Source organism: Rhinatrema bivittatum, chromosome 1 (assembly GCF_901001135.1).
Source record: "Rhinatrema bivittatum chromosome 1, aRhiBiv1.1, whole genome shotgun sequence".
Lineage (NCBI taxonomy): Eukaryota > Metazoa > Chordata > Amphibia > Gymnophiona > Rhinatrematidae > Rhinatrema > Rhinatrema bivittatum.
Window position 1 is genome coordinate 833,266,989 of NC_042615.1, and position 20,834 is coordinate 833,287,822.

At 45.8% G+C, this 20,834-nt stretch overlaps 1 protein-coding gene across 1 annotated transcript in view; it reads left to right on the forward strand.

Moving 5' to 3' along the window:
* Window positions 1–20,834, forward strand: part of LOC115082581 — a 55,775-nt gene that overhangs the window by 12,957 nt on the left and 21,984 nt on the right. Inside the window, exon 2 of the mRNA XM_029586801.1 lies at window positions 14,179–14,477. Within this exon, the coding sequence (XP_029442661.1) occupies window positions 14,224–14,477 (254 nt within the window). The 5' untranslated portion in view covers window positions 14,179–14,223. The remainder of the gene's footprint in view (window positions 1–14,178; window positions 14,478–20,834) is intronic.

Here is a 20,834-nt window from a genome sequence, read left to right on the forward strand (position 1 = left end):
CCAAAACAATATGTATTCCAGAAACCCTCCAAGTGGCAACACAAACAATATTCAATTGGTTTAACTGGTCTATCCTTTATATCCTTTAGGGGATGGAACAGCTCCCCTCTTAAGAAAGGCTGAAGAGGTTAGGGTTGTTCAGCTTGAAGAAGAGACGGCTAAGGGGGGATATGATAGAGGTCTTTAAGATCAGATCTTGAACGAGTAGATGTCACTTGGTTATTTACACTTTCGAATAATAGAAGGACAAGGGGGCACTCCATGAAGTTAGCATGTGGCACATTTAAGACTAATCGGAGAAAATTCTTTTTCACTCAGTGCACAATAAAGCTCTGGAATTTGTTGCCAGAGGATGTGGTTAGTGCAGTTAGTGTAGCTGGGTTCAAAAAAGGTTTGGATAAGTTCTTGGAGGAAAAGTCCATTAACGGTTATCAATCAAGTTTACTTAGGGAATAGCCACTGCTATTAATTGCATCAGTGCATGGGATCTTCTTAGTGTTTGGGTAATTGCCAGGTTCTTGTGGCCTGGATTGGCCACTGTTGGAAACAGGATGCTGGGCTTGATGGACCCTTGGTCTGACCCAGCATGGCAATTTCTTATGTTCTTATGTGCTACACTGTCAGCGCTAACTAGAGTCTGCTGTTGGACTGCTGCTTTAGGGTCTCGCCCTTTTGTCTTGCATGACTCAGCCTTCCCTTCCCTCACCTCCAAAACAACAGGGTCAGAAACAGGTGGTGGCAGTGCATCATCTTAAAATTTCAGTTTTTTCCGGATGGAACTGCCTGCCCCTCCAGAGATTTTAGATGGGAATAGCTCCCTTCTTAACTTTAATGGGTGACTGGCACTGCCTTTTGAAGTGCCTCCTCTGCCAGCCCCAATCACTTGACCACTTGTACCTTTCCCTGATATCATGGATTTAATATCACTGCCAACTAGTAATTTTAATTAAAAGAATTATTTCTTTATTGGTGAATGAACACCTCTGTACCAATATATGAGTCTGGAAAACTACACACACACACACACACACACACACACACACACACACACACAGAGAAAAGACTGCAAGCCTGATCAAGCCCAATTCCTACAAGTGATGCTGCTTGTTCTTTGAAAATACCAACTCCCAGACACCTACTGCAACTCTCACACTATCTCCCACCCACACCACCCATACCCTGCCTGAAACATTCCCCAGGGGGGTAAGATCAGCAGCAAAATGCCACTGCTGGCAGCTTGGGAGAGGTAGAGGGACAGTCTGAGTTCAATAAAAAAAAGTGCAGTCAAAAAAAGCCTGACTGGCACCGCAGCAAAAACAAACAAATATCTTTTTCAGTGGAAAATTCTATCAAAGTAGCAAGCAATTGAATACAGATTTGAGACTCTCAGAGAGAGTTCAAAAGAAAAGACATTTTCAGGCAAAACCCTAAAAGAAGACATGTGCTTAAGCTATAAATAGTACAGCGCCATCAGGAACAGCGTCACAGAGCAGTGTGTGAGAGCGGCGATTGGCTGCATTAGAAAAATGCTTAGCTCTGATAGGTTGCATTCTCGTCTCCTTGCCAACCTGTCTGACCCTCTCTATGACAGGGCTATGAGGTCACTTATGACTCACAGGAGAGAGCTGGTTTTTGCTATGGATACTCCCACATGGCCTCCTATTTCAAAACGGCCACTAAGAAATCACTTCGAATCAAAAGAATGAAACAAATATGATATGTTTTATTCGTGGGAGATCGCCATGCGTTTCGTGAACACATTAATCAAACGAAAAGGGACTTATGCGTTGCGGATTGCACATTCGTTGAAAATGAATGGACATTCCTACTGAAAGCCATTTTACTGCATATATCCGAAGCAGAAAGCCTGTGAGGGAGTCAGTTGGACCGTTAGATGATCGAGGGGTTAAAGGGGCACTTAGAGAAGATAAGGCCATCACGGAAAGATTAAACGATTTCTTTGCTTCAGTGTTTACTGAAGAAGATGTTGGAGAGATACCCATTCCAGAGAAGGTTTTTAAGGGCGATATTTCAGATGAATTGAACCAAATCACGGTGAACCTAGAAGATGTGGTAGGCCTGATTGACAAACTGAAGAGTAGTAAATCACCTGGAGTGGATGGTATACACTCCAGGGTTCTGAAAGAACTCAAAATGAAATTTCAGACCTATTTCAGTTAATTGTAATTTATCATTAAATCATCCGATATACCTGGAGGGTGGCTAATGTACCCCAATGTTTAAAAAAACGTCTCCAGGGGTGATCCGGGAAACTATAGATTGGTGAGACCAGACTTCAGTGCCGGGAAAAATCGTGGAAACTGTTATAAATAATAAAATCAGAAAAACATTTCGATAAACAAGATTTAATGGGGCACAGCCAGCATGTATTTACAGAATGGAAGTCTTGTCTTATAAATCTACTTCATTTTTTTGAAGGGGTGAATAAATATGTGGACAAAGGTGAACCGGCAGATGTGGTGTATGTGGATTTTCAGAAGGCATTAAGAACATAAGAAAATGCCATACTGGGTCAGACCAAGGGTCCATCAAGCCCAGCATCCTGTTTCCAACAGTGGCCAATCCAGGCCATAAGAACCTGGCAAGTACCCAAAAACTAAGTCTATTCCATGTAACCATTGCTAATGGCAGTGGCTATTCTCTAAGGGGTAGATTTTCAAATACCGCGAATAGGCGTACTTTTGCTGGCGCATCAGGCGCCAGCAAAAGTACGCGGGATTTTAGTAGATATGCGCGTAGCCGCGCGTATCCGCTAAAATCCTGGATCGACGCGCGCAAGGCTATCGATTTCTTATAGCCGGCGCGTGCCGAGCCGCGCAGCCTACCCCCGTTCCCTCCGAAGCCGCTCCAAAATCGGAGCAGCCTCGGAGGGAATCCTCTAACGCCCTCCCCTCACCTTCCCCTCCCTTCCTCTACCTAACCCACCCGCCCGGCCCTGTCTAAACCCCCCCCTTACCTTTGTCGGGGGATTTACGCCTCCCGGAGGGAGGCGTAAATCCCAGCGCGCCAGCGTGCCTCTTGCGCGCCGGGACGCGACCTGGGGGCGGGTACGGAGGGCGCGGCCACGCCCCGGACCGCCCCGGGCCATAACCATGCCCCCGGGCCCGCCCCCGGAACGCTCCGGACACGCCCCGAAAACACCGCATGGTTCGGGCCCGCCCCCGACACGCCCCCCTCGCCAAACCCCGGGACTTACGCGAGTCCCGGGGTCTGCGCGCGCCGGTGAGCCTATGTAAAATAGGCTCACCGGCGCGCAGGCCCTGCTCGCCTAAATCCGCCCGGATTTGGGCGGATTTAGGCGAGCAGGGCTCTTAAATCTGCCCCTAAGTGAACTTATAGCAGGTAATGGACTTCTCCTCCAAGAACTTATCCAATCCTTTTTTAAACACAGCTATACTAACTGCATGAACCACATCCTCTGGCAACAAATTCCAGAGTTTAATTGTGCGTTGAGTAAAAAAGAACTTTCTCCGATTAGTTTTAAATGTGCCCCATGCTAACTTCATGGAGTGCCCCCTAGTCTTTCTACTATCCGAAAGAGTAAATAACCGATTCACATCTACCCGTTCTAGACCTTTCATGATTTTAAACACCTCTATCATATCCCCCCTCAGTCGTCTCCTCTCCAAGCTGAAAAGTCCTAACCTCTTTAGTCTTTCCTCATAGGGGAGCTGTTCCATCCCCTTTATCATTTTGGTCGCCCTTCTCTGTACCTTCTCCATCGCAATTATATCTTTTTTGAGATGCGGCGACCAACAAAGTCTCACATTAGAGGCTTCTAAGAATACTAAATAGTGATGGGATAGGAGGAGACGTCCTTTTGTGGATTACAAGCTCGTTAAAAGACAGGAATGAGAGAGTAATCGTCTGTTTTCACAGTGGAAAAAGGTAAACAGTGGAGTGCCTCAGGGATCTGTATTTGGACCGGTGCTTTTTAATATATTTATAAATGATCTAGAAAGGGGTACGGCAAGTGAGGTGATCAAATTTGCAGATGACACAAAATTATGCAGAGTTGTTGAATCTCAAGCGAACTGTGATGAATTGCAGGAGGACCTTGCAAGACTTTGGGCATCCAAATGGCAGATGAAATTTAACATGGGCAAGTGCAAAGTGAGGCATACAGGGAAAAATAAACTTTGCTGTAGTTACACAATGCTAGGTTCTGTCTTAGGAGTTACCATCCAGGAAAGAGATCTAGGCGTCATAGTGGATAACACATTGAAATCGTCGGCTCAGTGTGCTGCAGCAGTCAAAAAAGCAAACAGAATGTTGGGAATTATTAGGAAGGGAATGGTGAATAAAACTATGGATGTCATAATGCCTCTCTGTCACTCAATAGTGAGACTGCATCTTGAATACTGTGTGCAATTCTGGTTGCCACATCTCAAAAAGGATATAGCTGCAATAGAAAAAGTGCAGAGAAGGGCAACCAAAATGATAAGTGGCATAGAATGGCTGCCTTATGATGAAAGGCTAAGGAAGTTATGGCTGTTCAGTTTGGAGAAGAGACAACTAAGGGGGGATATGATAGAAATCTACAAAATCATGAAAAGACTTGATCAATGTAAATTAGACTTGATTAATGTAAATTAGTTATTTATTCTCTCAGATAATAGAAGGACTAGAGGACACTCCATGAAGATAGCAAGTAGCTCATTTAAAACGAATTGAAGAAAATTCTTTTTCACTCAGTGCATAGATAAGCTTTGGAGTTCATTGCCAGAGGATGTGGTTACAGCAGTTAGTATTGGTAGTTTAACAAAAGGTTTGGATAAGTTCCTAGAGCAAAAATCCTTAAACTGCTATTAATTATTAAGCAGTAGTAGCTTGATATTTATTTAATGTTTGGGGCAGCTTGTGATTTGGATTGTCCACCTTTGGAAACAGGGATACTGAGCTTGGATGACCCTTTGTCTGACCCAGTATGGCAATTCGTGATGTTCTTATGTTATATATATTCTTACTAGCCATTAAGCCCGTAACAACTGGCTACATTTAAAAAAAAAATTTTCAGTCCCATTTCTTTCCCACTGCCTCCCCCTCATTCTCCCTCGCATCTCTATCTCCCTCCCCCCTCTAGTCCTCCCTCCCCCTCATTCTCCCTCCCATCTCTATTCTCCCTCCCCCCTCTAGTTCTCCCTCCCTCTCACCTCCCCCCTTATTATCTCCCTCCCTCTCTCCTTCTCCCCTCCCCTCACCTCACTGTCTCCTCCCCCTCCCCTCACTCGTCTCCTCCCTCTCTCCTCCCCTAACTCTCTCCTCCCCCTCCCCGTCACTCTCTCCTCCCTCCCTTTCTCCTCCCTCTCCCCCTCCTTTTCACTCTCTCCTCCCGCCCGCCCCTGCCCCTCATTCTCTCCTCCACTTACTCTCTCCACCATCCCCCCTCCCCTCAGTCATTCCCCCTCTCTCAATCCCCTCCCCTTTCAGCTCATCCACAACCCGCAGTTCCCTGTACGTACCAGGATCATTCCAGACAGTGGGTTATGTCCTCTGTCCAGCAGGTGGAGTCAGAACAAAAAATTCCCAGGGGAGGTTCTATATAATCACGCCTCACCTGACTCAATTCTCAGTATAGTTCTGACTCCAGCAGGTGTGAGCAGGGGACTTTGAGGTCCCCAGCATTTGGCCTTTAAGGTCTTAAATTTTCTAATTCTTCTTTCAGAGGGATCAAGTTTTATTAAATTTAAAGATTTAGTTTTGTATAGCTTGACAGCCAGGACAGGAAACCCTTTCCTCAGTGAACAGGGACTTGCTGATAGGCTTTCTCTTTTCTCTTCACTTATATTCCTCCTTCCCCCTATTTATTTTTTATAGGGCTGAAGGTAAGTGTCTTTTCTGTTTTACAGCTTCGTGGAAGTCTTTGTAACAGCATTCACGGTTGAGGGTGCATATCGGTAGTGCCGTTTCACTCCCCTCTTACTTGTGTTGGTGCGAACCCACCCCGCCTTTTTTGGTGTGAGGAATTACCCGGTCCGCGGCCCCGCGACGTAATATTCCCCGGGGCCGCTTGCCGTCGGGAAGGGTCATTCCCCGACGGTTTTCTCGGGGCCGGTGGGTGGTTTTCAGAGCCGTGCTGGCGTTTTTTGCCGCTTTTTTCTTTCAGCGATTTCGGCGCAAACTGCACCTCACTTCCTCCCCCCTCCCCCCCTCGCTTTCTCCTCACCGAGTCAGCGGCAGTAGTGGGTAGCGACGTCCTTATCTGAGCGAATTTCTTCTCAAGAAAGATTTTTTTTTGTACTGCTCATGTCGTCTGAGGGGGAGGACAGCCCCACTCCTGGAGATTCAGAGCGGCTTCAGGACCGCGGGGGCAGAAAGAGGCAAGCCCCGTTCTCGCAGACCGCGGGAACGGCGGCCATTTTGCTTCCTCCTTCATGCGTTGGTATTTCATCTGAGGGCGCAGAGACTCAACTTTCTTCCTCTCTACCAGTTACCGGAGCACTATCGGAGAGTCAACTTTCTGTGAACTCAGGTAATTTTTTTCTCTCCTGAATTTATAGTCCTAATGAACAGGGCTTTCATGTATTGCAAAGACTCCCTGTCAGGAGGGGGGGATCCTCCTCCGAGCAAAACGACCATGTCCGGTTCCTCCCTTAGGGGGACTCTTCACACAGTTTACCGGGTCTTTCTCTGAGGGGCTTCCAGGAACTTCTAAGTCCTTCCCTGTCCCTCCACCACCGCCTCAGCCAGCGGCAGGAGGGGTTGGAGATGAACAGGAGATGGATATTGACCCTCCACCTGAGCCTGTGGTCCCAGACCTGAATATCAAGAAGGGGGATCCACTTCTTGCGGGCCTTCGACCTCTGGCAAAGGCTTTTCCCACCCATCACAGTATTTTACAGCTAATTGCCAGAGAGTGGGACACTCCAGAGGCCAATCTCAGGGTGGGTAGAGCCTGGATAAATTATATCCTTTACCCGGCAGATTTCTTGGAGCTGCTTCGAGTGCCCGCAGTGGATTCGGCGGTTTTGGCGTGACAAGCACACGACCATCCCTGTCACCGGGGGCAACAGCTTTGAAGGATCTTCAAGATAGGAAGCTAGAGGTGTTCCTGAAGCGGGTGTTCGAGGTCTCTGCTCTGGGCATGAGAGCGGCTATCTGCAGTTCTCTATCTCAACGTGCAGGACTCAGGTGGGTACAACAACTTCTCACTTCGCAGACTCTTCCAGATGCTGAGGCTCAACAAGCGGACAGGTTAGAGGCCGTGGTAGCCTATGGAGCGGACGCCCTGTATGATCTCATCAGAGTACAGGCACGAGCCATGGTAGCTGCAGTTTCTGCGCGCCGTCTCCTTTGGTTTAGGAATTGGTCTGCAGATGCTTCCTCCAAGACCCGTTTGGGGTCTCTCCCTTTCAAAGGTAAGTTCCTCTTTGGGGAAGATCTGGATCAGATCATTAAGACACTTAACGAGAATACAGTTCATAAGTTACCAGAGGACAGACCACGTTCTTACAGACCGTTTAACTCTAACAGGAACAGGTATCGCAATCAACGTAAGGTCCGACCCTCGAGACAACAGCCTCCACGGGCCCCTTCTTCACGCTCACATACTTGTAATCGGTCCTTTCGGGGTCGTTGGCCCACTAAGGACGGACACGGTACGGGCCCTTCCATGAAGTCACCGCAATGATGCCAGGAGGACCCTCGAGTCGATTCCTCGGCTGGGGGGTCGACTTTCGCTCTTTTACTGGGCGTGGGTCCGAATCACTTCAGACCAATGGGTCCTCAACATCCTAAGACAAGGTTACGTGTTGGATTTTGTACACACGCCACCAGACAGGTTTCTGTTTTCTCCTTGCGGATCCCTCGCAAAGCGTCAGGCCGTACGTCAGACCTTGGATCGTCTCCATGCTTTGGGAGCGATAGTGCCGATTCCGGCTTCCGAGTTGGGACGGGGTCACTATTCTGTTTACTTCGTAGTTCCCAAGAAGGAGGGAACCTATCGACCCATTTTGGATCTCAAGACTGTCAACCTTTTCCTCAGGGTCCCTCGTTTCCGCATGGAGACGCTCCGCTCGGTTCTGGCAGCGGTACATCCAGGGGAGTTTCTAGCCTCATTGGATCTCACGGAGGCGTATCTACATATCCCGATCCACCATTCTCATCAACGTTATCTTCGGTTCAAGATCTTGGAACAGCATTTTCAGTTCCGGGCTCTGCCTTTCGGACTGGCCACGGCTCCCCGGGTCTTCACGAAAATCATGGTGGTAGTGGCGGCTGCGCTCAGGAGAGAAGGACTCCTGGTGCATCCTTATCTAGACGATTGGCTCATCAGAGCGAAATCTCGAGAACAGGGATTTCAAGCAGTCCAAAGAGTAGTCCAGCTCCTTCAGGAGCTCGGTTGGATTGTCAACTTTACAAAGAGCAGACTGCATCCATCTCAGACACTGGATTTTCTGGGAGCTCATTTCAACACGGGAAAAGCCATGGTCTTTCTCAGTGCGGAGAGAGCTCAGGCGCTACGCGAGCAGATCCTCACTTTCCTGACTCTCGAGGTTCCAAGGGCGTGGGACTATCTTCAGGTCCTAGGAACCATGGCCTCCACCATCGACCTGGTTCCATGGGCCTTTGCCCATCTTCGGCCCCTTCAGAGAGCATTGCTTTCCCGTTGGAAGCCGATGTCCCAGGATTATCAAGTGGAGCTTCCCCTCCCAGACTTTGCAAGGTACAGTCTCGACTGGTGGTTGGACCCTCACCAGTTAGCTCAAGGAGTGTCTCTGGAGTCTCCAGACTGGATGATAGTGACCACGGACACCAGTCTTTCAGGCTGGGGAGCGGTCTGTCTGGACACCTCGATTCAGGGACGGTGGTCGAAGGAAACAGACAACCTGGCCCATCAACCGTTTGGAGTCAAGAGCCGTTCGACTCTGCACTTTCAGGGACTTACTACACTTGGTTCACCACCGAGCAGTTCGGGTACTGTCGGACAACGCCACCACAGTGGTGTACATCAACAGGCAGGGAGGAACAAGGAGTCGTCTGGTGTCCTTGGAAATAGACAGACTGATGGAATGGGTGGAGATTCATCTTCTTCGTCTGGCAGCTTCCCACATAGCGGGTGTCGACAACATTCAGGCGGATTTCCTCAGCAGGCACCACCTGGACCCCGGAGAGTGGGAACTCTCGGAGGATGCGATGGCCCTGATAATCAAGCGCTGGGGAACTCCACGCTTAGATCTCATGGCAACGGCCAGAAATGCAAAGGCCGCTCGCTTCTTCAGTCGAAGAAGGGAGCACGGAGCGGAAGGAGTAGATGCGCTAGTACTTCCTTGGCCACGTCAGTGTCTTCTGTATGTCTTTCACCGTGGCCACTGGTGGGGAAAGGTTATTCGAAGAATAGAAGCTCATCAGGGCCCGGTAATTCTCGTGGCTCCGGAATGGCCCCGGCGACCGTGGTTCGCGGATCTTCTCCAGTTAGCGGTGGGGGATCCGCTCCGCCTCGCTCACCTTCCGCGGCTCCTGCGTCAGGGACCAATATTTTTTCCAGCGGCAGATCGCTTCTGTCTTGCGGCCTGGCTTTTGAACGGCGGAAGCTGAGGCGTCACGGTTACCCTGAGTCTGTCATATCCACTCTGCTACGGGCACGTAAGACGTCTACTTCGGTTACGTATGTTCGAGTTTGGAAGGTTTTTGAGGAGTGGTGTGGCTCAAAAGCCATTTCGGCCCCACAGGCTTCGTTGGCACAAATTCTTTCATTCCTACAGGAGGGTTTGGATATGGGTCTGGCCTATAATTCTCTTCGAGTACAAGTGGCGGCACTTGGAGCCTTCCTTCAGGAAACGAAGGGAAGTTCTCTCTCTTCCCATCCGGATATTCTCCGTTTTCTGAAGGGAGTGAGACATCTGACCTCCAATCCGTCCGCCCTGCCCATCGTGGAATTTGAACCTGGTACTCCGGGCCTTCTGCGGTCCGCCTTTTGAGCCCTTGAGTTCAGCTACCATTAAAGATGTTACTTTCAAGACAGTCTTTCCTGGTGGTGATCAGTTCAGCAAGACGGGTCTCGGAGTTACAGGCTCTATCTTGCCGGGAGCCATACCTCCGCTTCTCTCCGAGTGGAGTTTCCTTGCGTACGGTTCCTTCTTTTTTACCTAAAGTGGTATCTGGGTTTCATCTTAATCAGTCGGTGGAACTTCCTTCCTTTCCCTCCACAGACTCTGGTGATCTCCACAAGCTCGATGTACGACGAGTATTAATGCACTATCTGGAGATTACGAATGAGTTTCGACTTTCTGATCATTTGTTTGTTCTTTGGTCAGGACCTCGGAGAGGTAACATGGCCTCGAGCAATCTATTGCTCGCTGGTTGAAGGGAGCGAATCAGTAGCGGCTTACCTAGGTGCAGGTAAGTCTCCTCCGTTGGTTCTAAAGGCTCATTCTCTCCGTGCTCAGGCAACTTCCTGGGCTGAGAGTTCCTCCGTACCCGCCCAGGAAATCTGCAGGGCGGCTACTTGGAAGTCTATCCACACTTTTACCAGGCATTATCGCTGGATGTTCGGCGCCTTCGGATGGGTGTCTAGAGAGCAGGGTCATTCGGGCAGGGGCTGGTCCATGGCCCACCCATGATGGGAAAGCTTTGGTACATCCCACTGTCTGGAATGATCCTGGTACGTAAAGGGAAAAGAAAATTATTCCTTACCCGTTAATTTTCGTTCCTGTAGTACCATGGATCATTCCAGACACCCTCCCTAGACTTGGGGGTACTTTGTTGTGGGACATCCCTGCTTACCTGTCTCTATCTCTTTTGCTCTCTGTTCTTCGTGTACTGTGGAACTGTTCTTCCACGCAGTACTGTTTGCAAGTTTCAATGTTTAAAATTACTTCCTGGACATTTGTTCCAGAGATTGTTTTGTTCGTTAACTTGATCCCTCTGGTCTTTCTCTTCTCTGTTGGCTTTGATAGTCTATTTACTGAGAATTGAGTCAGGTGAGGCATGATTATATAGAACCTCCCCTGGGAATTTTTTGTTCTGACTCCACCTGCTGGACAGAGGACATAACCCACTGTCTGGAATGATCCATGGTACTACAGGAACGAAAATTAACGGGTAAGGAATAATTTTCTTATGAAAGATCTCTGGGGGGAGTCCCTCCCTCGTGCTGCCGCCGCCGCTACTGCTCCTTGCCGCCACTACTGCTCCTCCCAGATGCCATTTTTTTTTCAGGCACGCTCCGCTCTGACCGATGTGCTCTCTGCTGCGCATTTGCGGCACGTCGGTCAGGGCTCCTTTATCTAGTAGATGACCATTTAATCTTACTCTCTGTTTCCTGTCTTTTAACCAGTTTGTAATCCTCGAAAGAACATCGCCTCCTATCCCATGACGTTTTCGTTTTCTTAGAAGCCTCTCATGAGGGACTTTGTTGAATGCCTTCTGAAAATCAGTTCATCTCTGTCCACATGTTTACTCACTTCTTCATAATAATGTAGAATATTTGTGGGGCTGACTGTGTTCCCTTAAATCATGTCTATCTAAATGTTCTGTGATTTTAGGAAGGAAATGGATAATAAAATGGAAAATGTCATAATGCCTCTGTATCGCTCCATGGTGAGACCACACCTTGAATACTGTGTACAATTCTGGTCGCCACATCTCAAAAAAGATATAATTGCGATGGAGAAGGTACAGAGAAGGGCTACCAAAATGATAAGGGGAATGGAACAACTCCCCTATGAGGAAAGACTAAAGAGGTTAGGACTTTTCAGCTTGGAGAGGAGACGACTGAGGGGGGATATGATAGAGGTGTTTAAGATCATGAGAGGTCTTGAAAGAGTAGATGTGACTTGGTTATTTACACTTTCAGATAATAAAAAGACTAGGGGGCATTCCATGAAGTTAGCAAGTAGCACATTTAAGACTAATCGTAGAAAATTCTTTTTCACTCAACGCATAATTAAACTCTGGAATTTGTTGCCAGAGGATGTGGTTAGGGCAGTTAGTGTAGCTGGGTTCAAAAAAGGATTGGATAAGTTCTTGGAGGAGAAGTCCATTAACGGCTATTAATCAAGTTTACTTAGGGAATAGCCACTGCTATTAATTGCATCAGTAGCATGGGATCTTCTTAGTGTTTGGATAATTGCCAGGTTCTTGTGGCCTGGATTGGCCACTGTTGGAAACAGGATGCTGGGCTTGATGGACTCTTGGTCTGACCCAGCATGGCAATTTCTTATGTTCTTATGTTTATTATTTATAACAGTTTCCACCAATCTATAGTTTCCCGGATCTCCCCTGGATCCCTTTTTAAATATTGGGGTTACATTGGTCACTCTCCAGTCTTCAGATACAATGGACACTTTTAATGATAGGTTACAAATTTTAACTAATAGATCTGAAATTTCATTTTTGAGTTCCTTCAGTATCCTAGGATGCATACCATCCGGTCCAGGTGATTTACAACTCTTCAATTTGTCAATCTCCCTAACGTTTAGGTTCACAGTGATTTGGTTCACTTCATCTGAATCATCATTCTTGAAAACCATCTATGGAACTGGTATCTCACTACGATCCTTTTCAATAAACACCGAAACAAAGAATTCATTTACGGGTGAATTTTAAATTCCACATTTTAGAAGGGGCCTGGCCACACGCATAAGCATCATTACATTAAAAAGAGCTGGGCCGAAGAAAATGGGTGGTCCAGGGGGGCGGGGTGGGACGGAGCTGAGATGGCTGGCACAGTGGCCATTTGCCACTGTGCCAGGGGATCGTGTGCTGGCAGCCTGCCCTGCCCCTGGACCTCCCCTCTCCACCCATTTTCTTCGGCCCGGCTCGCGGTGTAAGTCTAAACAAACAAACCAAAAAAAGGTAGGAGGGCGATTTAAGGGGTCGGGGAGGACAGGGGAGAGGGAGGGGAGTATGGCAGGGGGGTAGGGAAGTTCCCTCCGAGTCCACTCTTCAATTGGAGCAGACTGGGAGGGAATTGGGGAAGGCTGCGATGCGTCGCCGCGTGAAAATTGCATTTTCAAACCCTCCCTTGTGTTGCACCGCCCCGATTTTATAACATGCGTGCCGTGCACCAGTGTGGCGCATATTATAAAATCTCGCATTCATGTGCGCATGCCGTGTAGCGCGTGCACCTGGACGCCTGTGCATATGTTTAAAAATCTACCCCTTAGTCTTTCCGCGATGGCCTTATCTTCTCTAAGTGCCCCTTTAACCCCTCGATCATCTAACGGTCCAACTGACTCCCTCACAGGCTTTCTGCTTTGGATATATTTAAAAAAGTTTTTACTGTGAGTTTTTGCCTCTACAGCCAATTTCTTATCAAATTCTCTCTTAGCCTGTCTTATCAATGTCTTACATTTAACTTGCCAATGTTTATGCTTTATCCTATTTTCTTCTGTTGGATCCTTCTTCCAATTTTTGAATGAAGATCTTTTGGCTAAAATAGCTTCTTTCACCTCCCCTTTTAACCATGCCGGTAATCGTTTTGCCTTCTTTCCACCTTTCTTAATGTGTGGAATACATCTGGACTGTGCTTCTAGAATGGTATTTTTTTTAACAATGACCACGCCTCTTGGACATTTTTTACCTTTGTAACTGCTCCTTTCAGGTTTTTTTTTTTTAACTAATTTCCTGAATTTCTCAAAGTTTCTCTTTTGAAAAATTTAGCACGAGCCATGGATTTACTTACTGTCCCCCTTCCTGTCATTAATTCAAATTTGATCATATTATGATCACTATTGCATATAAAACTGGCCCCTAAACCACCACCAACACCTCACCTCAGGCTATTAGCTGGCCCTCCTATAGTCGTATAAATAGCTGACTACTGTGCAGCCTTATACATAGGTTCTCTCTCTATATATATATCTCTTTCTCTCTCCATCTCTCTCTCTGCACTTTTGATGAATGTAGGGGTGAGTTAGCTATGAGGATTAATTTTTCTGGCTAACTTTCTCATAGCCAGCTGTATTCAGAGGCAGACCCACACCACTGAATATCCATTATAAGTTATCCAGATAAGTTTATCTGGCTAAGTTGATGCCCTGAGCTGAATATTGCCCCCAATGTGTGCAAATACAACTCAGGAAGATTCATTTTAGGTATTGCAAGAGCCAGATCTTTTGTTTTGGGTTTTTTGGGCGGTGAGGGGGGTGGTCCTCAAGGACTGGTTTTAGGAATTGTTATTAAGCATGTGTCAGCACTCTCTCCTCCTTTCAGATATCAGAGAAAACGGACCAGTACCAGGAGCTCATTAAGAAGCAGATGGACTATGAGAGTATATATGAGACAGCAGGAAAATACACCATACAGGGGACAGCCATGTCAGAAAGTGTCACTCAAGACCAGAGCACAGGAGGGCAAGCAGCGCCTCGATCCAGGAGACGCCGAGACCTAAGTCGCCAAACCATCTCCAACCCAATTGACAGTCAAGTTGAAGAGTGTCTGGGGAAACTGAGCCCAGCTGAGCTGGACCTGGTGCTGTCAAACAGCCTGGGAATGGTCAGTACGGCTTCCAGGTGAGTGCTCTGCTGTTACAGTCATACCTCGCTCAAACAGCAGGGGAATCAGGAGTCAGCTTTACAGGGGAGTCACGTGGTGTTGTAAGATAGGTGAGCATGCTTTAGCATTACAGGGGAGTCTCCTATCAATCCCTTAGTGATATAAGGGGGGAGTCATTCAGATTACAGGGGAGTCACGTTGTGTTGTAAGATAGGTGAGCATGCTTTAGCATTACAGGGGTGTTTCCTATCAATCCCTTAGTGATATAAGGGGGAAGTCATTCAGATTACAGGGGAGTCACGTGGTGTTGTAAGATAGGTGAGCATTCTTTAGCGAGTCTCCTATCAATCCCTTAGTGATATAAGGGAGTCATCATTCAGATTACTGGGGAGTCATTTAATAGCACAGGGGAGTCATTATATTGCACTAACAGAAAGTCATCTATCAGTGTTATAGGACAGTCCCTTAGGGAGTCATAATTCAGATTACAGGGAAGTCATTATGCAACATTAATGGAAAGTCATTTATCAATGTTATGGGACAGTGATATACGGGAGTCATGATTTAGATTACATGGGAGTCATCATTCCGATTACAGGGGAGTTTAATATTACAGGGAAGTTGTTATGCAGCATTAATGGAAAGTCATTTATCAATGTTATAGGACAGTGATATACGGGAGTCATGATTTAGATTACATGGGAGTCATCATTTCGATTACAGGGGAGTTTAATATTTCAGGGAAGTTGTTATGCAGCATTAATGGAAAGTCATCTACCAGTGTTACAGGACAATCCCTTAATGATATAAGGGAGTCATCACTCAGATTACAAGGGAGTCATTTAATATTATAGAAGAGTCATTATGCAGCACTAATGGAAAATCATCTATCAGTGTTATAGTACAGTCCCTTAGCGCTACAAGGCATCATCATTCAGTGTTACAGGGAAATCACTTAGTAATACAGGAGATTCATTTACAGTGTTATTTTATTACAGAGGTGTCATTCATCAGTGTTATAAGGGAGTCATTCAGAATTACAGAGGAGTCATCAGCGCTACACTGGAGTCATTCATGCTAGCTCCATAGCTGAGGCATAGTATTTTATCAGGGCCAGTCAAGCGTGAGTGTATCTTAGAGGTGGTTCATGCATGTCCTGAAATGGGAGGAAGAGACGAGAGCTGTTCCTATTATGTTGGTCTTTTATGTCCAATGAGTGGCACTGAGGGTGCACTCCTCTCTCCAGACTTTGGGCCAATAAGAGTATCTACAACTGTTACTACTTATAATTTCTATTACACTAGGTGTATACAGAACATATGTACAAGATGGTCCCTTCTCTGACAAAGGAAGTTTCATTTATTATGAAAAATAGTTAAAACTAACAAGGCTATTAGCAAAAGAACTAGGGGTTAAGATTTAAAATTAGCTTTAAAAAGGTCAGTTTTTAGATTGGATTTGAAGATGGCTAGAGAGGGACATGACGCACCAGCTCAGGAAGTCTATTCCAGGTGTACGGAGCAGCAAAGTGGAATGTGTAGAGTAGGGAGTTGGTCTTTAAGGAGAAGGGCATACATAAGAGTTCCTTGACCCATGACGAGAGTTTACAAGGTGGGAGGTGAAGGGAGAGATTTAATTTAATTTTTAGATTTCTATTCCACCTTTTGTGGCTGGGCAGCCATTTCAAAGCAGTTAACAACTGGGTTGCTTTACAAATAAATTCAATAAAACTGATAACTACAAATCCAAGACCGTTCATAACTACAGATAAAAGCAAAATCATAAAAGCAAGATCAGTATCAAGGAGAAGGCTGAAGTTCCATGTTGTCACCCTTTGTCAAGAAGTTAGCATGTAGTGTCTATAGATAAAAGGCAAATCATAAAAAGCAAGATCAGCATTGTTAATGATAAAGCTGAAATTCTTTGCTCTGTGCTCTTTGTCGAGAGAAGTGCATGGAATGCCTAGGTTCTGATGGCCTGTTGTCTTTCGTGGGTCATCAGAGGAAGAATTGTTTAGTCCAGGAGTAGACAACTCCAGTCTTCGAGTGCCACAAGTAGGTCTGGTTTTCAGGATATCCACAATAAATATGCATGAGATATTTCATGTACTATCTCCATTATATGCAAATACGGTATATCTCACGCATATAAAATGTGGATATCCTGAAAACCAGATCTGTGTATAGCACTCAAGGAGCAGAGTTGCCTGTCCCTAGTTTAGTTCATGGTTTAGCTGGCTGAAGAGCCAAATTTTCAGTTGGCGATGGAATGTCATCTACTCTGTAGTGTGTTATGGAAGGGAATGAGAGTATTCCACAGATCAGGCATTATGCCCATGAAGGTTCTAGAAAATGAGGCGCTGAAGCATGAAGATTCTTGTAGGTGAATAATAGAATGGACAGGGAGCCAATTTAGTGACTTGAAAGGAAGGGTTATATAAGTGTAGCAACATTGGAAGAAGATAAGTTGTGCAGCTGAATTTGGATAGACTGTGATGCAAAGAGATGCTCAGTGGGAGCCCTGTGAAGAGTAGGATGTAGTGGACTGAACAAGAATTGTTGAGAGTGTTAAAAAAGGTTTCAGTGGTGTGTTCAGAAAGGAATAGGAGGATTTTGGTGATGCTATTTCTATTATTGTATAGCTGTTCTTTAATAATCTGGTTAATATTGGCACAGAAGTGCTGAGGGATTCCTTTAATAGGTAAGAACTAGAAGGTTCCTAAGGTGTCCAGTTAAGGCCAGATTGGGTGTGGCAAAGAAGGTAAATAGTGAAGTGGCTGGGCATTGCAGACTGATTGAGGCAGATCCAGAGAGGATACTTCTGTTCCTGTGCAGATAAGATTCATAATTTTCTGTGGTGCTGTTCTGGGGGAAAAAAGAAAAAAACAAAAAAAACCCAAACCTGCTTGTTTTCTTTCACTATTCATTCTAATTGCTCTGTGCTCCACTAATATCTGGGCTCTCTGAGCAGTAGAACTGCTGTGTTTTATTGTAATTGTTGCTTGCAAACTGTTATTTTTAAGATCCTGTATACCTGCATTTCTATTATTGTATAGCTGTTCTTTAATAATCTGGTTAATATTGGCACAGAAGTGCTGTGGGATCATTTAATAGCTAAAGGACTAATAAAGTTCCAGAAAGTGTCCTACTCTACCCAGCTTGTCCCACGTTCAACTGTTTGTTTCCCACCCACCCCTGGGATTAGATTACTAATATAGACTGACTAAATTAGCATTAGCAACAAGATAAATTAGTATGTTAACAGCTAAGGACATACCAATCCAAAACTTAAACAATATGAGAACTATCCAATGCAACTGTTGTAGACCCTTTATTCTGAGGGAAAGCATCTGGAGACTTGGAGCTTGCCCGATCTGTGCACAGCTCTCTTCTTTGAAAACGGAGCTGACTGAGGTTAAAGCTCAATTAGCTTCAATTAGAAGAATTACACTCACATTGCATTACTCAGAAAATAATTCCCCAACACCAAAGAATAACCAGGAGTCAAGAAAAAGAAATACAGTAGACTCAGGTAGGATAACACATGTGTCCCACAGTCACCCATTCTTGACAGATGGGAAGCCAACAAGTATACCCCCCCACTCAATCAGTTCATCAAGTAAATCATTACAAAACAGGATCACAGTGGGCTCTGGTAGAATTAGACCTGTAACAAGGAGACACACACAGTATCAAATGCAACAAGAACATAAAGCCCTCCCTATATTAACTGAAGAAATTCTAGAGAAAAACATTGACGTGTTACCAGAAAAGAGAAAAAACCAATGCATGCAGAATTTCAAGATCCATAACCAAAAGAAAAAGCTAATTGAGATGGATAACTCTGTCATCAATGGCACAACTGCAAAAGGAAAGAGTAAAGTGAATAACAAATCTCAACTAAAGTCTCATAAGGAGTACAGGAAAAGCAATAACCGTAAAGAGAGTACCTGGAAAGCTATGACTACAAATGCTCATAGTTTGGGATATAAAATCCCAGATCTGCAGGCCCTAATGACAGAGGCAGAACTGGACATCGTTGCTATCACAGAGACATGGTTCACAGAATCTCAGGATTGGGATACGGCAATACCAGGCTATAACTTGTTAAGGAAGGACAGAGTGGATAGAAAAGGGGGAGGTGTGGCTCTTTATGTCAGAAATAATATCCAAGCATCTGAGCTGCAAGGAAGTTGGGGCAAGGAAGAAGCACTATGGGTAGAGCTAAAAACAGAAGATGGAGCATCCATTTATATTGGAGTGGTTTACAGGCCTCCAAACCAAAAGGAAGAGCTGGACAGAGATCTGGTTGAAGACATCCATAAGATAAGTAAGAAAGGGGAAGTGGTGATCGTTGGTGACTTTAATATGCCAGATGTAGACTGGAAAATCCCATCTGCGGAATCTAAAAACAGTAGAGCAATAGTGGATGCCATGCAAGTATCTTTGTTCAAACAAATGGTATTGGAACCCACGAGAGAAGGAACTATTCTCGACTTAGTGCTCAATAATGGAGATATCGTCTCTGATGTCAAGGTGGGCGCCCACCTCAGCACCAGTGATCATCAAACGGTATGGTTTAATATCACTAAAAGAATATGGAAAAGAAGCACAAAGACCAGAGTTTTACAGTTCAAAAACACAGACTTTGAGGAAATGGGGAAGTACCTAGAGGAAGAACTAAATGGATGGGAAAATGAGAGAGATGTGGATCAGCAGTGGACCAATCTAAAAGGAGCAATCGCCAAGGCAACTGCTCTATATGTTAGAAATGTAAAGAAAAGCAAAAGAAAAATGAAACCTATCTGGTTCTCAAAGGAGGTGGCTGACAAAATTAAAGCTAAAAGAACTGCATACAAGAAATACAAAAGATCCCAAAGGGAGGAGCACAAAGAAGAATATCTGATTCAACTGAGGGAGACTAAGAAATTAATCAAGTTGGCAAAAGTCAAGCGGGAGAGAGGATTGCCAAGGAGATAAAATATGGTGACAAAACATTTTTCAGATACATCAGCGAAAAGAGAAAAGTCCAAAGTGGTATAGTGAAATTGAAAGGTGGAAATGATCAATGTGTGGAGAGAGACGAAGAAATGGCAGAAATATTAAACGAATACTTCAGCTCTGTGTTCACTAAAGAAGACCCTGGAGAAGGACCATCTCTACACAACAAGAAACTGGAGGGAAGCGGAACAGAGGAAAATCCATTTACAGTAGATAATGTATGGGAAGAGCTAAAGAATCTGAAAGTGGACAAAGCCATGGGGCCTGATGGGATTCATCCAAGGATACTGAGGGAGCTCAGAGATGTGCTGGCGGGACCGCTGTGCGACCTGTTCAATAGATCCCTAGAAACGGGAGTGGTGCCGAGTGATTGGAGAAGAGCGGTGGTGGTCCCGCTTCACAAGAGTGGGAACAGAGAGGAGGCTGGTAACTACAGACCGGTTAGCCTCACTTCGGTGGTGGGAAAAGTAATGGAGTCACTGTTGAAAGAGAGAATTGTGAACTATCTACAGTCGGGAGAATTGATGGACCAGAGGCAACATGGATTCACCAGAGGAAGATCCTGTCAGACAAATCTGATTGACTTTTTTGACTGGGTAACCAAGGAATTGGATCAAGGAAGAGCGCTCGATATCATATACTTGGATTTCAGCAAAGCTTTTGATACGGTTCCGCACAGGAGACTGGTGAATAAAACGAGAAGCTTAGGAGTGAGTGCCGAGGTGGTGACCTGGATTGCAAATTGGTTGACGGACAGAAGACAATGTGTGATGGTAAATGGAACCTTCTCTGAAGAGAGAGCGGTTTTAAGTGGTGTACCGCAAGGATCGGTGTTGGGACCGGTCCTGTTCAATATCTTTGTGAGCGACATTGCGGACGGAATAGAAGGTAAGGTTTGTCTTTTTGCGGATGACACTAAGATCTGCAACAGAGTGGACACGCCGGAAGGAGTGGAGAGAATGAGACGAGATCTAAGGAAACTGGAAGAGTGGTCGAAGATATGGCAGCGGAGATTCAATGCCAAGAAGTGCAAAGTCATGCATATGGGGAGTGGAAATCCGAATGAACTGTATTCGATGGGGGGGGAAAGGCTGATGTGCACAGAGCAGGAGAGGGACCTTGGGGTGATGGTGTCTAATGATCTGAAGTCGGCGAAACAATGCGACAAGGCGATAGCTAAAGCCAGAAGAATGCTGGGCTGCATAGAGAGAAGAATATCGAGTAAGAAAAGGGAAGTGATTATTCCCTTGTACAGGTCCTTGGTGAGGCCTCACCTGGAGTACTGTGTTCAGTTCTGGAGACCGTATCTTCAAAAAGACAAAGACAAGATGGAGGCGGTACAGAGAAGGGCGACCAGGAAGGTGGAGGATCTTC